Source organism: Patagioenas fasciata, chromosome 26, assembly GCF_037038585.1.
Source record: "Patagioenas fasciata isolate bPatFas1 chromosome 26, bPatFas1.hap1, whole genome shotgun sequence".
Taxonomy (NCBI): domain Eukaryota; kingdom Metazoa; phylum Chordata; class Aves; order Columbiformes; family Columbidae; genus Patagioenas; species Patagioenas fasciata.
Window position 1 is genome coordinate 6,551,247 of NC_092545.1, and position 15,468 is coordinate 6,566,714.

General features: G+C 48.8%; 1 protein-coding gene across 3 annotated transcripts in view; it reads left to right on the top strand.

The window, feature by feature from the left end:
• UNC5D (unc-5 netrin receptor D) overlaps positions 1-15,468 on the top strand; it is a 207,374-nt gene that overhangs the window by 125,986 nt on the left and 65,920 nt on the right. For 2 of the 3 annotated variants that reach the window (XM_065856725.2, XM_065856726.2), the window contains exon 1: positions 5,061-5,430. The exons of the other annotated variant lie outside the window; for it this stretch is intronic. In XM_065856725.2, the coding sequence (XP_065712797.1) occupies positions 5,325-5,430 (106 nt within the window). In that variant the 5' untranslated portion in view covers positions 5,061-5,324. Of the gene's footprint in view, positions 1-5,060; positions 5,431-15,468 lie in introns of those variants that run through there. 3 annotated transcript variants of the gene reach the window in all.

Consider the following 15,468-nt stretch of genomic DNA (forward strand, 5'->3'; position numbering starts at 1 on the left):
ACCCCATGCACACTTCACTCTTGCATTATCCATTTCTTGTCCTCCCATCCCAAGTCGAAGCTGAGGCAGGAAGATCCAAGCCAGGATGGATCCCTTGGCCTGGAACGCGGCTGCAGCCACTGCACAAATGCCTGGATGTGCCAGCAGTGTCGGTGGGGTCGGGGCACCAATTGATGTGGAGAAACCTAAAGGGACACGGAAATAAAATAATAATGAATGCTGAACTGGGAATTCTTCTTTGCCCAGCTGAAGAAAATGCTGCAGGTGAAATTTCAAGTGCAGCTGATTTCTCCAAATTACAAATCAAGGAGTGAATTAGGTATTAAGATTATGACATTTTCTAAATGCCTGGGTCTTATGATTTTTAAAATTGATTAGCGAAGTTCAAACGTTCGTCACCCACTTGGCATGTTAATCCACATTTTCCTATTGGAATGCAAAGCCAACCACTCCAGCATCTCACTTTTTATCAGGTTAACTTCGCTCTGTGGTGTCTGTCAATGTTTGGAATGAGTAAACAGGAAAACGCAAATAGTTGTACTGTATTTCATCTTGGATTAATCCATCTACAGACAATACAGATTTTAACTCCTCAGAAATGATGGCTTGTGACAGCTCAAATGGTGACTTCGCTGTAAAGCAAGTGGGATAGAATTGCTTAAAGAAACATCATGGGCTTTTTTATTAAGGTGTGGGGTTTTTCCATCACTGAGGAGGCTCAAGTTTATCCTTTGGAATAAAAGGGTTTATATAGTTTTTTTTATGAACATGGAAACACAGACAACACAAAGCTTGAGAGCAATACCATCTCATTTCGAGTTACTAAAGTGTAGACTAAGGAAAAATCTTTCTAAACTAAAGCTAAGGAGAGTTATGTACATTGCGAAGAGTAAGACTTAGATTAGGGATGGGGGATAAATGTGCTGCTGTGATGTCCTGGTGGAAGATAAAGCAGAAAGTGCCATCTGCAGCTGTCACTCCCTTTGTGTTCGCTGCCACGAACCCTGTCCAGCTGCGAGGGGTTGTACTGCACAGCAGAACAGTGCAGGAATCCTGGGATGCTCTCCAGTCTTACTGAGCTTTAGAGAAGTAGATAGGAGCTTTCTGACAGGAAATCTAAATAATACATTCAGATATGTGTGCATGTACAGGAAATTGTTCAGCCACTAGGTGTCCTAACGCAGAGCTGCACATCAGCATGAGCAACGGCGCACGGGAATTACAGAGCTGGGACCCAAACTGCACAATGAGGGGGCTCTGGTCCTTGTGTTCTCAGTTCCTAGAATGGTGCTGAAGAGACCGAAACACAACCCAAAGTGAAAGTATTCACAGAGGCTCATACGCAGGCTGCGACCGGATCGCTAATTGCATCTGTATATGTTATGTTTTAATAATGATACAGCAGACGCTATGGCAACTCGGTCTGTTAGGGATGTGCCTGCATCCAGTATTGTGTCTTGCTGCTAAATATTTTTTATTGTACTTGGGTTAGTAGATCCTAATATTCTGTAAGATTTTTACAAAATCTTATAGACATACAGACCCAGTTCTAAAGGAAATTCAACCCTGAAATCGGATCTTATACAGAGGATTGAGGGACATTGCACAAGAAGAGAAGAAAATGCTGAAACTTTTCTTTGGTATTTATTTTTTAATAATCTACGTTATAAGTTGTGGAAACACCAGATCCTCACCTTGAAGCTGCTGTCTCCACCTGCAGAATGTTCAGCAATCACGAGGTGAAAACGGGGGTTGCAAACCAGGCGTCCCGTGCTCAGCAAGAGCTTTGGAGGCAAAGCTCATGGCAGAGGTGGAGTCGTGGTTGCCAGAACCGCTATCTGGCCATTGCTTTTGCCTGTGGGCCTGGCAGAGCTCAGTCTTGGAAGGGGGAGGGATGAGGGACCGGGTTCTTTAACTGCCAGGCGATCCCAAGCTCCTCACTAACCCGTCTCTGTATGTTTTATGGAGAGAGCCCTGTAGAATAGCAGAGAGGCAGCTATAGACTTTCATAAGCTTGAGGGCAAAGGAAGAACAGGCTGAATTTCAGCTGTTTGTGCATATTCATGATGTCTTGTGGGATGCTGCGCACATCTGCCGGCTCTCTGCGGTGCATACGAATGGGTTTGGTCAGACGGAACGCTGCTCTGCCCTGTGACCGGGTTCTGAGTCCACGTCAGTGGACTTTTCACACTCCCGTCTCCAGCCACTGGTGTACGGGTCCTTCCTGAGCTGCGTGGAGGTTGCTCATACAATAGATTGGTTTTAATATTCACTGAGGTGCTTATTGCCCATGAATTTGGCTAATTCCTTTTGAGCCCTGCTCTTGTGTCCTCTGGGATTGCTTTATAAAATATGTATAAATATGACTGTGATAAAGACCTCCACAACTAAAAATAGGCCAGGATGGAGTTAGGCTTCAGTAATGACCCAGAGCACAAGTGTAGGGTGTGTTTTCATTTGCAGGAGCTGCAAAATGAAGCAGCCCTCTTGTCACAATGACCCTCCCCAGCTTATTAGCTGGCACACAGGTGATGGCAATTCTGGTTTATTGCACATCACAGGTGGGTTTCTCCAAGGTCGTGCATCAACTAAGAGACAACACATAATCACCTGGCTGCAAGTGTTTATGTTGCACGTCTGAAGAAAGACTGAAAGTGCCTTTGCAAACTCAGCTTTGCTTTGTAAAGCGCTGCATGTTGAATAAGTCAATGTGGTTGAAGACTGTAGAAATGTCTTTAGCAACCAGCTCGGTGGCGCCGCGCAAGGTGTAGCCTGAGGTGCAGAGATGTGCTCAGAAGTAGCAGCGGTGGCAGAGCAGAGGCTGCAGACTCTGGGTTACGGGTTCTGTCTGTCCGTCCCTTCGGCACTTTCTGCTGTCCGGGCACGTGGCTGCTGTGATCAGTGTATTCAAGAAAACTGCTTCGGTTCTGTTTGGTTGTCCCGTTTGATTTCTGTTCAGTGTCCTTTTTTAGGCTTTCACATTCTAGGAGATCTAGAATCCCAGATGTGGAACATGGACTCGCTCAGAAAATGAATATTGCTCATGGTAAAGTTTAACCCTTGAAGTGCTAGAGAGGAACGAGCATCTTCCTTGTAGCATTTTCACCTTCTGCATTATTTGTTTTCCATTTTTCCTCTGTTAACGCCATAGATTCTCTTTGGCTGGATTGGACTCATCTTTCATTCTTGCTCACACTGACACAACTGCAGGCTCTTGCTTTCCCGGTGATTCTCTTGTTCCAGCCCATCGCAGGGACGGGGGCGCACAGGCTGGCCCCAGCGCTTGCGGAGCTCTGTTTCGGTGAGGTGCTGTGTGTGCTCGCTGGGCACCAATGCTGCAGGAATGCATCAGCTGCAGGAATGCATCAGCTGCATCCCACCAGCTCCCAAACTGCTTCTAACTGCTTCTCCTTCCACCCCGAGATTGGATCTTTGTGGAACACTGTGCTTATTTATGTTTCCAAGTGCACTGATTGAAGTTACCAGCTGTTGCCCTTTTTTCTCCTTTCGCTCTCTCCTTCCCCATCATAATTGCTTTATAAACTGAGAACTTGATATTTTTATCAAAAGCACCAAGCACTGATTCAGTGACATAGGCAAAAATAGATAATTACTTGGGCTTGAAGCAAAAGCGGCTGGATGTATGGACTAGAAAATAGGGCTGTGTTGCTGACGTGCTAGGACTTTAAAGGCGCATGCTAGATGTTCTGACATGTAAAACCTTTCTTGTGTATCTTCCCCGCGCTGGTCCTTGATGTTTGACCTAAAAGGCTGTTGAAAAATATGTATTTTTCATGTATTTGCTCTCTGCCTTTGTAGCTCTGTTCTTCATTGTGAGCTGAAGTCCAGCAAACTCATGATAGAAAGGGAATAAGAGATCTTCTGATGTGCTGTTCTCAGATATTGATTTTTTTTTTCCTCTTAAAATTCTGTTTACAAATTCCTTTTGCTTTAATTATTTGTTTCCTCCTGCAAACAGCACCAAGGCGCCTGCAGGAGGGCCGAGTCACAGGCCTTGCTGCTAAGTGTGTGTAACCAGTCCTACTGCACTTCTCCAGAATTTAGCAGTCAGGGATTTCAACACTTTTTATAACTGGTAACCAGGGCCCCTTAAACTTGGGATAAGTGCAGGCTTTCAGTTGCGTGACGCTGGGGTAGGGTGAACTTGGTGCAGTTTCCCAAGTGTGAAGATGGATGGGAATAAGCCCTTGTGGTCTTGGCACCTGGTGAAAATGGAGTTTCTTTCCAAAAGAGAGGGAAATGGAGAACAAATCCAGCATTTCGGGGGTATTTAGCACACCGATGCGGCACTGTAATATCTTGGCTAGGAATAGACCCTTTTCACAACCAAAAGTTACTCCTTTGGCAACTTTTCTTTGGGTGGTGCCTTTGTCTTCCAGTTTCTTACTGAACAAATCTCTTCAGAATAGAACAGCAGCAATTTCGCTTGAGCGTGCTGATGAATTTTTGGCCTTATACTTTGCTTAGATGTGTGTTATGCATCCCAAGCAAATATATAATAAAAATATTGATATGCAATTAGATGGGGGGAAGGGAGCGTGAAACAGTGACACTCCTGGCAAGAAACAGAATTTTTGATCACAGCCCCATGCAATATTGATAAAGACGGCACAAAATGTGTTTGCTTTGGGTGTGGGGGATGGCTGTTGTTGTATGTTCTTGTTATAATAGTACTACTTTGCTTTTTTAAGGGGTTTGTGCCCAAATATCTCCATTTATCAGGCTGAGAGGGTAAAATAAGCTCCAGAAAGTCGAGAAGCCCCATGAATGCAGCTGAGGGGCCACGTCCAGCCCCGCTGGGTTCCCCGCGTTGTGCTGCAGCCTCGGCTTACAGGGGAGGTTTTTCCACCGTTTCTCGCTCGCCCGGTGCTGGAGCCGAAGGGTTCGGGGGGACCCGGGGGGCTCGGGGCGGGGCCGGGGGCGCTCACCTGGTCCCGCTCCCCCCGGTACCGCTCCCCCCGGTACCGGCGCAGAGCCCGCCCAGCGCGCCCCTAATTGGCTGTGGGGGAGGGGCGGCTCATTAGGGATGCGGGCGCGTTAGTCGGCGGCGGCCGGAGCGCGGAGCGGTGCGCAAGAGCGGAGCGCAGCGCAGCGCAGCCCCTGTCTGCAGCGTCCCCCGCATCTGGAGAGAGAAAGGGCGGGAGAAGGGGAGGAAAGGAAAAAAAGGCACCAAGCCAACTAAAAAAAACCAGCAAAAAAAGGCGAATTATTCAGCTTGAGCTCGACCGCGGAGGGACCGGGAGGAGACCGGCGTCCCTTCCCCTCGCACCGGCCGGAGGGGAGCAGGAGGCGCGGGGGCCAGCATGGGCGGAGGGGCTGCGAGGAGCAGCTGCCCCCTGCGCCCGGAGCGGCGGCCGCTGCTGCTGGTGCTGCTGGGGCTGTGCAGCTGGACGGCTGCTGCCCTGCGAGGTGAGCGGACCCGCGCCCCAGCCCCGCAACTTCGCGGCGGGAGCGCTCGCGCTTGGGGGTGGCGGGTGGGGGGTCCCACCGGTTGCTCCGCGGGACCGGCTGTGCGGGAACGGGGGACACCGGGGACACCCCCCGCAAACCCCGAGCCGGAGCCGCCGCCGGGACAGCGTGAGGCCGGGGGAAGGGGCTGCGGGGCCGGGGATGGGCGAGAACCGCGGTTGTGCGGGTGTTCGGATCCCGGGATGGGGGCGGGCTGCGGAGGGCACGGGCATCCATGGGAGTCCAGCGTGTGCCCCGGTCCCTTGGACATCGCCTTCAGGAAATATCCGAGATAATCCCAGTGACTGGCGGGGTTTGGGGGGTTCGGTGACCCCTTCTGGCCGTGAGGATGGAACTGCCTGTCAGACAGCAAGTGCCCGATGCGGGATGTGCGTATGCACGGGCTTGTGTGTTTTTTATGTACGTGTAAGGTGGATATTTGAGATGCTCCGAATCCTTTTTTTATTCAACTTTTTTCCTGGTAAACCACTTGAGTGAAGTAATCTCTTTAGGGCAAATAGCCGAAGGACGTCAACAGCTCCCCATCACCTGCATCCCGCACACCCTGGCTGGTGTAGCTGGACATCTCCAGCTATCGCAAGCCCTGGGAAGCAGGGCTGGGCGGGTTTCTAGTGTCGTGTTGTCCTTTTTGGAGGAAGGTGCCTGCTGTTGATAAAACAGTTTCTGTGTTTAGAGTCTATACTGGTATGTTCATTATAAATGGCTCATTTTGACAAAGCAGTGTAATCAGCCTTGGTAAATCCTGAGAGATTCCTCTGGGTGTCTGGACACCAGTCCCTCTGAGGGGTCTCTTTGCCTGCTGGGGCTCTGCTTCCACCTACCTGTGTACAGGCTGCACTGGGTTTGGTCTCTGGGCAGGATGTCACCCTCTGGTGGGTTGTGACATGTTCCCACAGCTCCTGGGAACGTTTTTGCCACCTCATCTGCTGTGTCCTCTCGTTCGAGTCCAACGACTGGCCCAGCAGAGGGGAAATCTGAGAGGCTTTTGTGTCACTGGCAAAATTATGGCCCTATGGTTCTGGCACCGTGTGGAGTACGGTCAGGATCGGGCCCTGTGCCACCCGAAATCTCGCACTGCGGGTTGTGCGGAGCGGGATGACTCCGCTGGGGCTGTTAAGGAACGTGTTTCAACTGTTCCTTACAGTTTGCCAGGCAGGAGGTTTCCAGTTGTAGGCTGGGGCAGACGGGTGTTGCTGTCGTTCTGAGGAGCGGTGCGGTTGTATCAGTCAGGTGGCTGCAGTCCCCCAGTTGGGATGTTGCACAGTGTTTACTTGTAGCTTTGGTTTAAGCTCTTAACCTCGGTTTAACCCTTTGAGCTGCAAGACTTTGATGTATGGGGTCGTCCAATAGCTGCCTCTGACACTATTGTATTCCAGGGTTCTATTCTGAACGAGGTTTAAAGAAAAATGAAGTTACTGTAGATATCCTTTACACGGCATTTTAAATCTATGGGAATGAACATACATGTGTAGCTCTGGACTTTTATTTTACAGGAAAAACTGCATAGACACTGTGGTAATTTGAAAATCGTAAGAAAGTTGCTAATATTCATTATCTCCTTGATGCATTGTAACTAATTTTGGGTTGCATGTATCTGGATAAAGATCTCTAAAACATGGACATCAGTATTTTTGTGTCTCGATATGAAAGCCTAGAACTCTGTTACATGGTGGTCGTAGATCTGGGGACATTTTGTTGCCAATAGGCATTGGTTAGGGAATTTCCTTCTCCAGGAGTCTGGCGCTTGCTGTGCGGCGGCAGCCACTGCATATTGCTGCTGATTTTACTGTGATAAAATGCTCCGCTAAGCCACCTAACGGCAAACGGGTGGGTCTGTGGGCAGGGAGCTGGCGAGGCAAGTGTCTCCCTTTAGGCTGAAAATCGCTGGGGTTTTTAAGTTGTTTTAAAATAGAAAAGCACTGATAACGTGCAGCCTAGAGATCTGCCGGTTTAAAGTGTTATTCTGCATCCAGGAACCAAGCAGACAAACCAGCCTCTGGTCAACAGAGCTCTTGGAGACGTAACACTTGTTTTAGAAAGGCAAAGCCAGCAAATTCTGTTGATACTGATATCAATCTAGTGGTGAAGACAGGCCTGGTGTGCAATTTATTTGCATCCTGATTGTACCTTTTGTCTTGCATTTAATAACGTCCTCGTGCGAACTAGACGAGCCCCATTTGTTTCCTTACAAACGCACTGGGATTTCATTCGTGTATCTGAGAATCGTGTCCGTGTTAGCGAGGTCCTGGCTGGAGAGCAGCTCGGAGCTGTGCAGGAGCGAGCGCCGGTGCTGTGCTCGGGGACCGGTGCTGGTTTGCTGCCGCCAGCTCTGCTTCAGTTCACGCAGCATTAACGGAGCAGGGAGGGCTTTGGTGTCCTGATTCCTCCATCCAAAAGCAAGCATGGTATTTCTCCTGCTTTCTTAGACTCTCGCAAGTTCTCTTTCTCTGTTCCTGGTACCCTGCTGAGAGTAAAGCTGTTTGATTATTTGTAAGTACTTTCAACAGTTTGCCATGTGAAATATTTCTGACGTGCCAGCCCCAATACACGCCTTGTCAGCATATTGATTTATTTGATCTCGAAGAATGCATGTCGTTAATATCTCAGCTAGGTGGAGGCTTGAGGTATCCTTATGAGTGATAGAGGAGTAAACAAGAATTAGGGCAAGACATGGGTGCTATAGGAATCTCTTATATGATCTTGTTCAAATCACTGCATTTGGATAACGTTATATTTTGTCCTTTAGTACAAAGCATTCATTAAAACAACAAACCACATGCTCAGCTTTGAACCTTCTGCTCGCCCTGTGCTGTGCAGCATCATCTGTGGATTTCTCCATTAATATTTATGTTATTTAACTTTGTAACTGTTCAGAAAAGAACCTTCCTGTACTTGTGGCTTTGTTTATTAACCAGTTGGTGTTTCTCGGCCCTTGGGGGTGACACAGGCTCAGTCTGCAGGTGCTGCAGTGCTGGGTGTTCAGAGGCAGAGCAACCTGGGCCGTGAAGGGCTGGGTGTTCAGAGCCAGAGCAACCCAGGTGGTGAAGGGCCGGGTGTTCAGAGCCAGAGCAACTCGGGCTATGAAGGGCTGGGTGTTCAGAGCCAGAGCAACCCAGGCTGTGAAGGGCTGGGTGTTCAGAGCCAGAGCAACCCAGGCTATGAAGGGCTGGGTGTTCAGAGCCAGAGCAACCCAGGCTGTGAAGGGCTGGGTGTTCAGAGCCAGAGCAACCCAGGCTATGAAGGGCTGGGTGTTCACAGCCAGAGCAACCCAGGTCGTGAAGGGCCGGGTGTTCAGAGCCAGAGCAACCCAGGTGGTGAAGGGCCGGGTGTTCAGAGCCAGAGCAACTCGGGCTATGAAGGGCTGGGTGTTCAGAGCCAGAGCAACCCAGGCTATGAAGGGCTGGGTGTTCAGAGCCAGAGCAACCCAGGCTATGAAGGGCTGGGTGTTCAGAGCCAGAGCAACCCAGGCTATGAAGGGCTGGGTGTTCAGAGCCAGAGCAACCCAGGCCGTGAAGGGCTGGGTGTTCAGAGCCAGAGCAACCCAGGCCGTGAAGGGCTGGGTGTTCAGAGCCAGAGCAACCCAGGCCGTGAAGGGCTGGGTGTTCAGAGCCAGAGCAACCCAGGCCATGAAGGGCTGGGTGTTCAGAGCCAGAGCAACCCAGGCTGTGAAGGGCTGGGTGTTCAGAGCCAGAGCAACCCAGGCTGTGAAGGGCTGGGTGTTCAGAGCCAGAGCAACCCAGGCTGTGAAGGGCTGGGTGTTCAGAGCCAGAGCAACCCAGGCTGTGAAGGGCTGGGTGTTCAGAGGCAGAGCAACCCAGGCTGTGAAGGGCTGGGTGTTCAGAGCCAGAGCAACCCAGGCTGTGAAGGGCTGGGTGTTCAGAGCCAGAGCAACCCAGGCTATGAAGGGCTGGGTGTTCAGAGCCAGAGCAACCCAGGCTATGAAGGGCTGGGTGTTCAGAGGCAGAGAACCCCAGGCTGTGAAGGGCTGGGTGTTCACAGCCAGAGCAGCTGAGGTTTGGAAGGGGTGGATTTTCTGTCTGCCTGTTCGTACATGGGCTCAAGAGATGCGTAATTTCTGTCTCTTCAGATGTAGAGAATAAAGCTTGATCTGTACAGGGTGAAATGAGCTTTCCTTGCTAGGAAAGAAGATTTTTCCATCTTCATACAGTGGGAGGGCTTTGGATCAAGACAGATTTTCAGCAGGGCAGAATATAAACTAATCTGATGATGTTTTCCCAGTGAGTTACGGAAGGCAAGCACAAATACACGCTAAGATGGAAAATTACTTACGGTGCAAAGGTTTCTTGGGGCCACTGGATGTGTCTTTCCTGTATTTTCAGTGCTGTTTTCGGGTGACAGGTGGAGTCTGAGGAAAAGAACAGAATTTTAACAGCAGAGGTTGCTGTTTCAGTTGGTTTTAGATGCTGCTGCTGTTGCAGCGAAGCAGATGGTGGGATTCATTTGTATAAAATACAAAGATGTTTCCTTTTCTATTTATACTCTTAAAGAACTTTAATAGTCACGTAGTATCGGGTGGCCTTAGCTTGCTTTTGGCTGATCGAAGGGGATGGATAGGTGGTATCCAGTGAGTTTGCTCATGCGAGGTTGGTGCTGAGGCAGAGCAATAACAAATGAAGGCGGCGCCTGCGTTCGGCCCCAGCTCCAGAGCCACCCGTCCCTAGCAGAAAGTGACTTTGTGCGTCCCTTTCTGGAGGTGACAATTGACTTTTCTTGCCCTGTGGCTGGTGTAACTGGAAATGGGTTCTGTACTTGGAAGGCCCAACGGATGCTTTGAGACTTGAAATGCTGTAATGAAAGAGCATAATTAATCTGTAGATAAGGCTTATTTAATGTGTCTATACATAAGAAGTGTAATGGAAATGAATGGGAATAGTGTAGCTGCACTCTGTTTCTTCCTATCCATGCCTGTTTTAAAGAAGCAGTAGGAACAACAATAGGAAAACTCCTGAAAAATGGTTTCTGCCTTTCTGTGAGAGCTGCTTTTGCCTTTGTGCTGGATGCAGAATGGAAATCATATTGAAAACGCTTTGGTGTCTGACTTGTGCTGAATGTCACAAAGCTGTTAGAAAAAGCCTTCTCCAGTTGATGAGAACCTGATCTGCAGGATAAAGGAAGCTGGTCTGGGTTTGGTGTGCGTGTGGTTCAGTGCCCGCTGCACAGAGCAGTGGAACAGCGTGCGGGCTGCTCTCTGGAAATGGTTAACAAAGTGCTGTGTTACCCGTCTCTGGTTGGATATGCTTAGGTTTTCTCAGTAGAAGGTGCTTTTGTGGATCTAACAGTTCTCTTCCATGAGCTCTTCTGCCTGTGAAATTGAATTGCTCGACTCTTGGCAGACAATGAACATAAAAAGAGCAAACATGGAGATTTCTCAGAACTTGGGAACAGTTATTCACAAAATTGCTTCTATATGTACACCATTCCTAACGAGAAACTGCATTATAGAAAAACAAATTTGCTCTATTAATTGAATTCAGTCTTCCATATAAAGCCATCCCTGCCTTGCAGCTGAACAGACGCGGCTGTGACCGCTGCGGTTGCAGACGCTCAGGGGCTGTTCTAGGCCGGGCTTAGAACCGCTGCGCGTCTGGGCTAAGCCATTGCCCTTTGAAACATGGACTTCAGCATCTAATTCAGGAGGTATTTGCTGCTGATGTACTGTGGGGTGTTCGCTGCTGCTGACACAGCCAATGCTGCGTTTCAGTTGGAACTTTCAGGTTCGTATCTTTTTGGTTTGCAGCACCGTGTCCTCACTGAGCCTCGCAGAGAAAGTCCTGAGCTTGTTACTCACATCGTGTAGTTCTCAGGGCTTAGGAATTTTGAAAAAATATAGATCCGTTAAAATAGCTTTCTAATTCTGGAGTGTAATTATTTTCCCTGGATAATTATGCATTTTTAAGATTTTGAGTCTGCTTATATGGTTCATAGGCAGATGATCAGTAATTTCCATCCTATGAAAAAGAGTGAAAGTAGCTGACAAGTACTCCAGTGGTAAATGGAGCAGTGCAAGAAGCTCTTAGTTCCCATTATAAACCACAGAACCCTGATACGGTCAATGGGTCAGGTCTGTAGATCCCACAGTGAGTACCCTGGTGTATCTGAAGCTGAGGAGCAGCAGCACGAGGTGAGATTCCCTGCCTGCCGCGTCCGCCCTGGCCGGACGGAGCCCTGCAGGTTTCTAACACATAGCGGTAGCGTCTTAAAACTGGGAGCAAGTTACAATTCCCAGTTGTCAGCTGGTGACACAGTTTATAGTTGTACTCAACACCCGGAGGCATTCCATTAATACTGAATTTGCCACAGCAACAGCAAAACTCCTTCTACTCCCGCTATAATATTAAAAATGTAGGTCTTATTTTGTGTCAAATGAGCTAACAAAATAAAAGATGAATTGTAAGTATTTAATCTGTCAGCATCAATGAATCTAAGAGGATTATCATTCCATTACGGCTAATAGATTTTTTCCAAAGATAACTTTGCTACTTGACTTGCCTGTTTCTGTGAAGATTGTTACAGATCTAATTTAGACTACAATTTAAATATTCCTGCTCTGTTTTGATTGAATCGGGGAGTTTGTAATGCGGTACCTGGCTTATGCTGAGCTTGATAACTGTGCCTCAGTCACTTGAATACAAGCTCCTCATTCTCGCACCTTCAATCTTTCGTAAAGATCGTGTGGTGTTTTCTGTTTTGAGTTGTATTACACTAAGGGTGACTTAACAGTGAAAGCTCGAGAGCTGTAATTGAAACCCGTGCCAGTCTTCCTTGCTTCCTTCCTGAGTAATTGGTGAGATATTGGAATAGCAAGAGCAAAGATCAGGAGCAGCGAAATTCCCATTGGTGTTCCCTGGTATAAGGAAAAGGCCCTGAAGATTGGGATTCTTATCTCCTTATCGTCTCTTCATCCAGCTCTTGGAGGGGACAGTGATGTGTGAAGTTTTTTTGAGGCCAACAGATGTACCTTCATTTGATGCCTCAAAGAGTGGGAACACGTGTATCTTCCTTCCCCCTCCCCAAACAATGGTGGAGGAGAAGGTACAAAGGAGGTGGAGAAGCTTTGATTCTGGACAGAGCCTGAGCTGGAGCCGTTGACTTCAGTAACGGGGATAAAGCCCTCGCAAAGGTCTTGAGGTTGAACAATGAGAAGTACTTGGTAAAGGGGAACACGTGGTGCCAGATATCAGTCACAGCAAATCAGTTCCCCTCTGACGTTCCGTGCTGAATTCTCCACCAGGAGGCTATCACGAGATTTTGCAGCATGCGTGAGATGTCACCCGTTTGTTGTGGAAACGAAGGCGGCGGTAGCGATGCCAGCCCCCGGGCAGTGAGGCGTTGGCTAGCGGAGTGACCTGAGCCACGTCTGGCTGGAATGGCGCTCCCACGGACTCAGAACTAGCGGAGCCTTCATCCTTTGAGAAGACAGCCCAGAGATAAATGGAATGGAGTCTGCATCAACCTCTTCCAGCCGTAATCACCTCCCAGATCAGCGTTGCAGCGCTGCAGCTGCTGATGGCACACTGAATTACATGGCTATCAAAACGCCAAGGTGTACTTCAAAAACTGTTTGAATTCTGTGAATAATTTAAGGGCTTTCAGTTTCCAATATTATTTAGTGCTTTTCCCTAATTTACTGTTTCTAATCACCAGTTGTTTTTTTTTTTTCTTGAATACATTAAATGCAGAAAAGGTGTCAAAAATAAGCCCTTTGGGAGTGCGGCGGTGCTGAGCACCCTGTAGCGGGGAGGAGAGCAGGGAGAGCCGGTGCTGACGCTCCCAGCCATGGCTCTGGTGTGACGTGACGTTCCCGGCTGGTTTTGCTATTGCAGGCAGAACAGCCTCGGCAGCCGGGAGCCGATCAGCGCGGACGTGTTTGAAGTGCAGCCGTGCTCCTTAGCACTTCAGCCCCTTGAAGGCATGAAAGCACTTGAGAGGTTTTGTGTTTTCCCAAAGGGCAGGAGCAGTGTCAGTGAAAGGAGCGGGGACAGAAAACTGACTGCTCTACCTCTGTATTTTTTGGAAGTGCTCTTACTGAAATACTCTATGAATGTTCTCCAGCATCTTCTGGCTGAACGAAGGGGCAGTGGAGGCAAAGGTGAAGGACCAGATGTTACTGTCTGCCTGCACACGCATGGTGTAGACTATTGGCTGTTTTTCTTAGAGACTTACCTCATATAAAATAAGACTAAATGTTTTGGAGGCAAATCCAGAGTCCTGCTGTTGCCCGCGACGGTGGCACTTAACCCCCACGAATGAAACTGTAGCCATTGAGAACCTGGCCTTTGTTTTTTAAACCCTTTGGAAGATCTATATTTCAATGCTTTATCAGGCTTTACGTGCATGTCCTGGGGGTGCAGGCTGCTCAGAGCTGGTGATGGTGAGGAGGGACGAGCTGCCCTGACCCAGCGTGCTGCTTGGAATTCACGTGCGGTATCAGCTGGGAAGCAACGGCTGAAACCCATAAAGAGGGCTGCAATATTCTAATTTATGGCCAGTACCTTTCTGTGCCCGGTGAACCATTCAGCTCTTTCCACAGCTGATTATCTTCCGCAGCGATGTTGGAGGGGAGGCCTGCGAAACGCTCCTGCCCTGCGGCACCTTCTGAACACAGAGCGGCTGCCAGCGCTGCGTCCCAGTTGTGTCGCAGCAGCGGCTGACGAGCAAAGGTGGATTTCCAACAGTACCAGCTCCTTTCTGTCAGCCTGCGCTAGTTAATAACCCGGACTGTCTCACTGCTTATTGGACTCTCCTCTCTCTCTCCATTTTTTAGCATATTTTTGTTACGCTTCCCAAGGCTTGTTCTGGGGACGGCAGCTGCAGCGCTGCCGGCTTCCCACAGGCACAGCTCCTGGGCTTCCAATTAGCTGCAGAAAACATCCAGCTGACGAGCAGATACAGGTGGAATTCATACACTCCGCTGCTTGTAATCAAGACATAAGCCACCCCATAGCATGCATCAGCAGGGCCTGCAACCGTGGTTTTAAATGTTTTATACTGTATTCTGCAGACCAAGGGTGCTGTTTATGGTTTGACACATGGCCTGGGTTGTGCTCTTGTCCACAATTGTCCAGTTCCCTCCCTGCCTTCCACCCCAGTGCTGCCCTGGCCTCCTCAGGTCTTTCGGGAGAGTCTGGGTGCTGAACCCACCAGCCTTGCTGTTCTAAGTGTCCAGGTAAACATTTCCAATGTGTCTTTTGTCCTGTTTTGGCTTATCTTAGCCCCAGAGAGTTTAATATAAATAATATTTTACCAGAAATAATTCTGCACTTGAAGGCAAGCGGAATAGATGACCCAAATAGATGCCTTTCACCTATGAATATCCCTATCAGACAGCTCTTTGTGTCAGTCTGGCCATGAGAGATAAAAATACAGAGCAGTGCTGGCTTTACAGAGTTTGAGAAATTCTTAGTAAGGCTGTGAACTAATAAATTATTGCTTATCAGAAATGTGAATGTCATGTCTCAATGTCTGCGCTTCCAAAAGAAACTTCAAAAGAATATTTTTGTCTTACGGATTCCCGATTTTTTCATAAAAGGCTGAAAACCACTTTTTGGAACCTTAAACTGCTGTCTTCTCTCAAATCCGTCTTGACAACTGTTTAATGGTATTATCATCACAAATGGGCTCCACCACCACTGGAGGCGTGTGAGCCGTTTGAATGCTGTTGGTGCAGGCGTTGTGCCTGGAGCGGAGCGGGATTCACAGCTCCACCCGTGTCCTGGGAGCCCAGAGGGACCCGGGCAGGACACCCGAGTAGGATGGACAAACTGGTACTGAGGACCAGCAAGTCGGGGTCTGGATGCTCTGGTCAAGGCGCTATCAGCAGCATGGGCTCCGTTTCTAATCAGCATGTTTCTGATCAGGTGCACTGGCATTTTGGTGTGAATTAAATGCCTTTAGAGGAGCCAGTCACGTCTTTTGACTGCCGCGTTAGGTGCTGCCGTTGAGAGTGGTTTCTGAGGG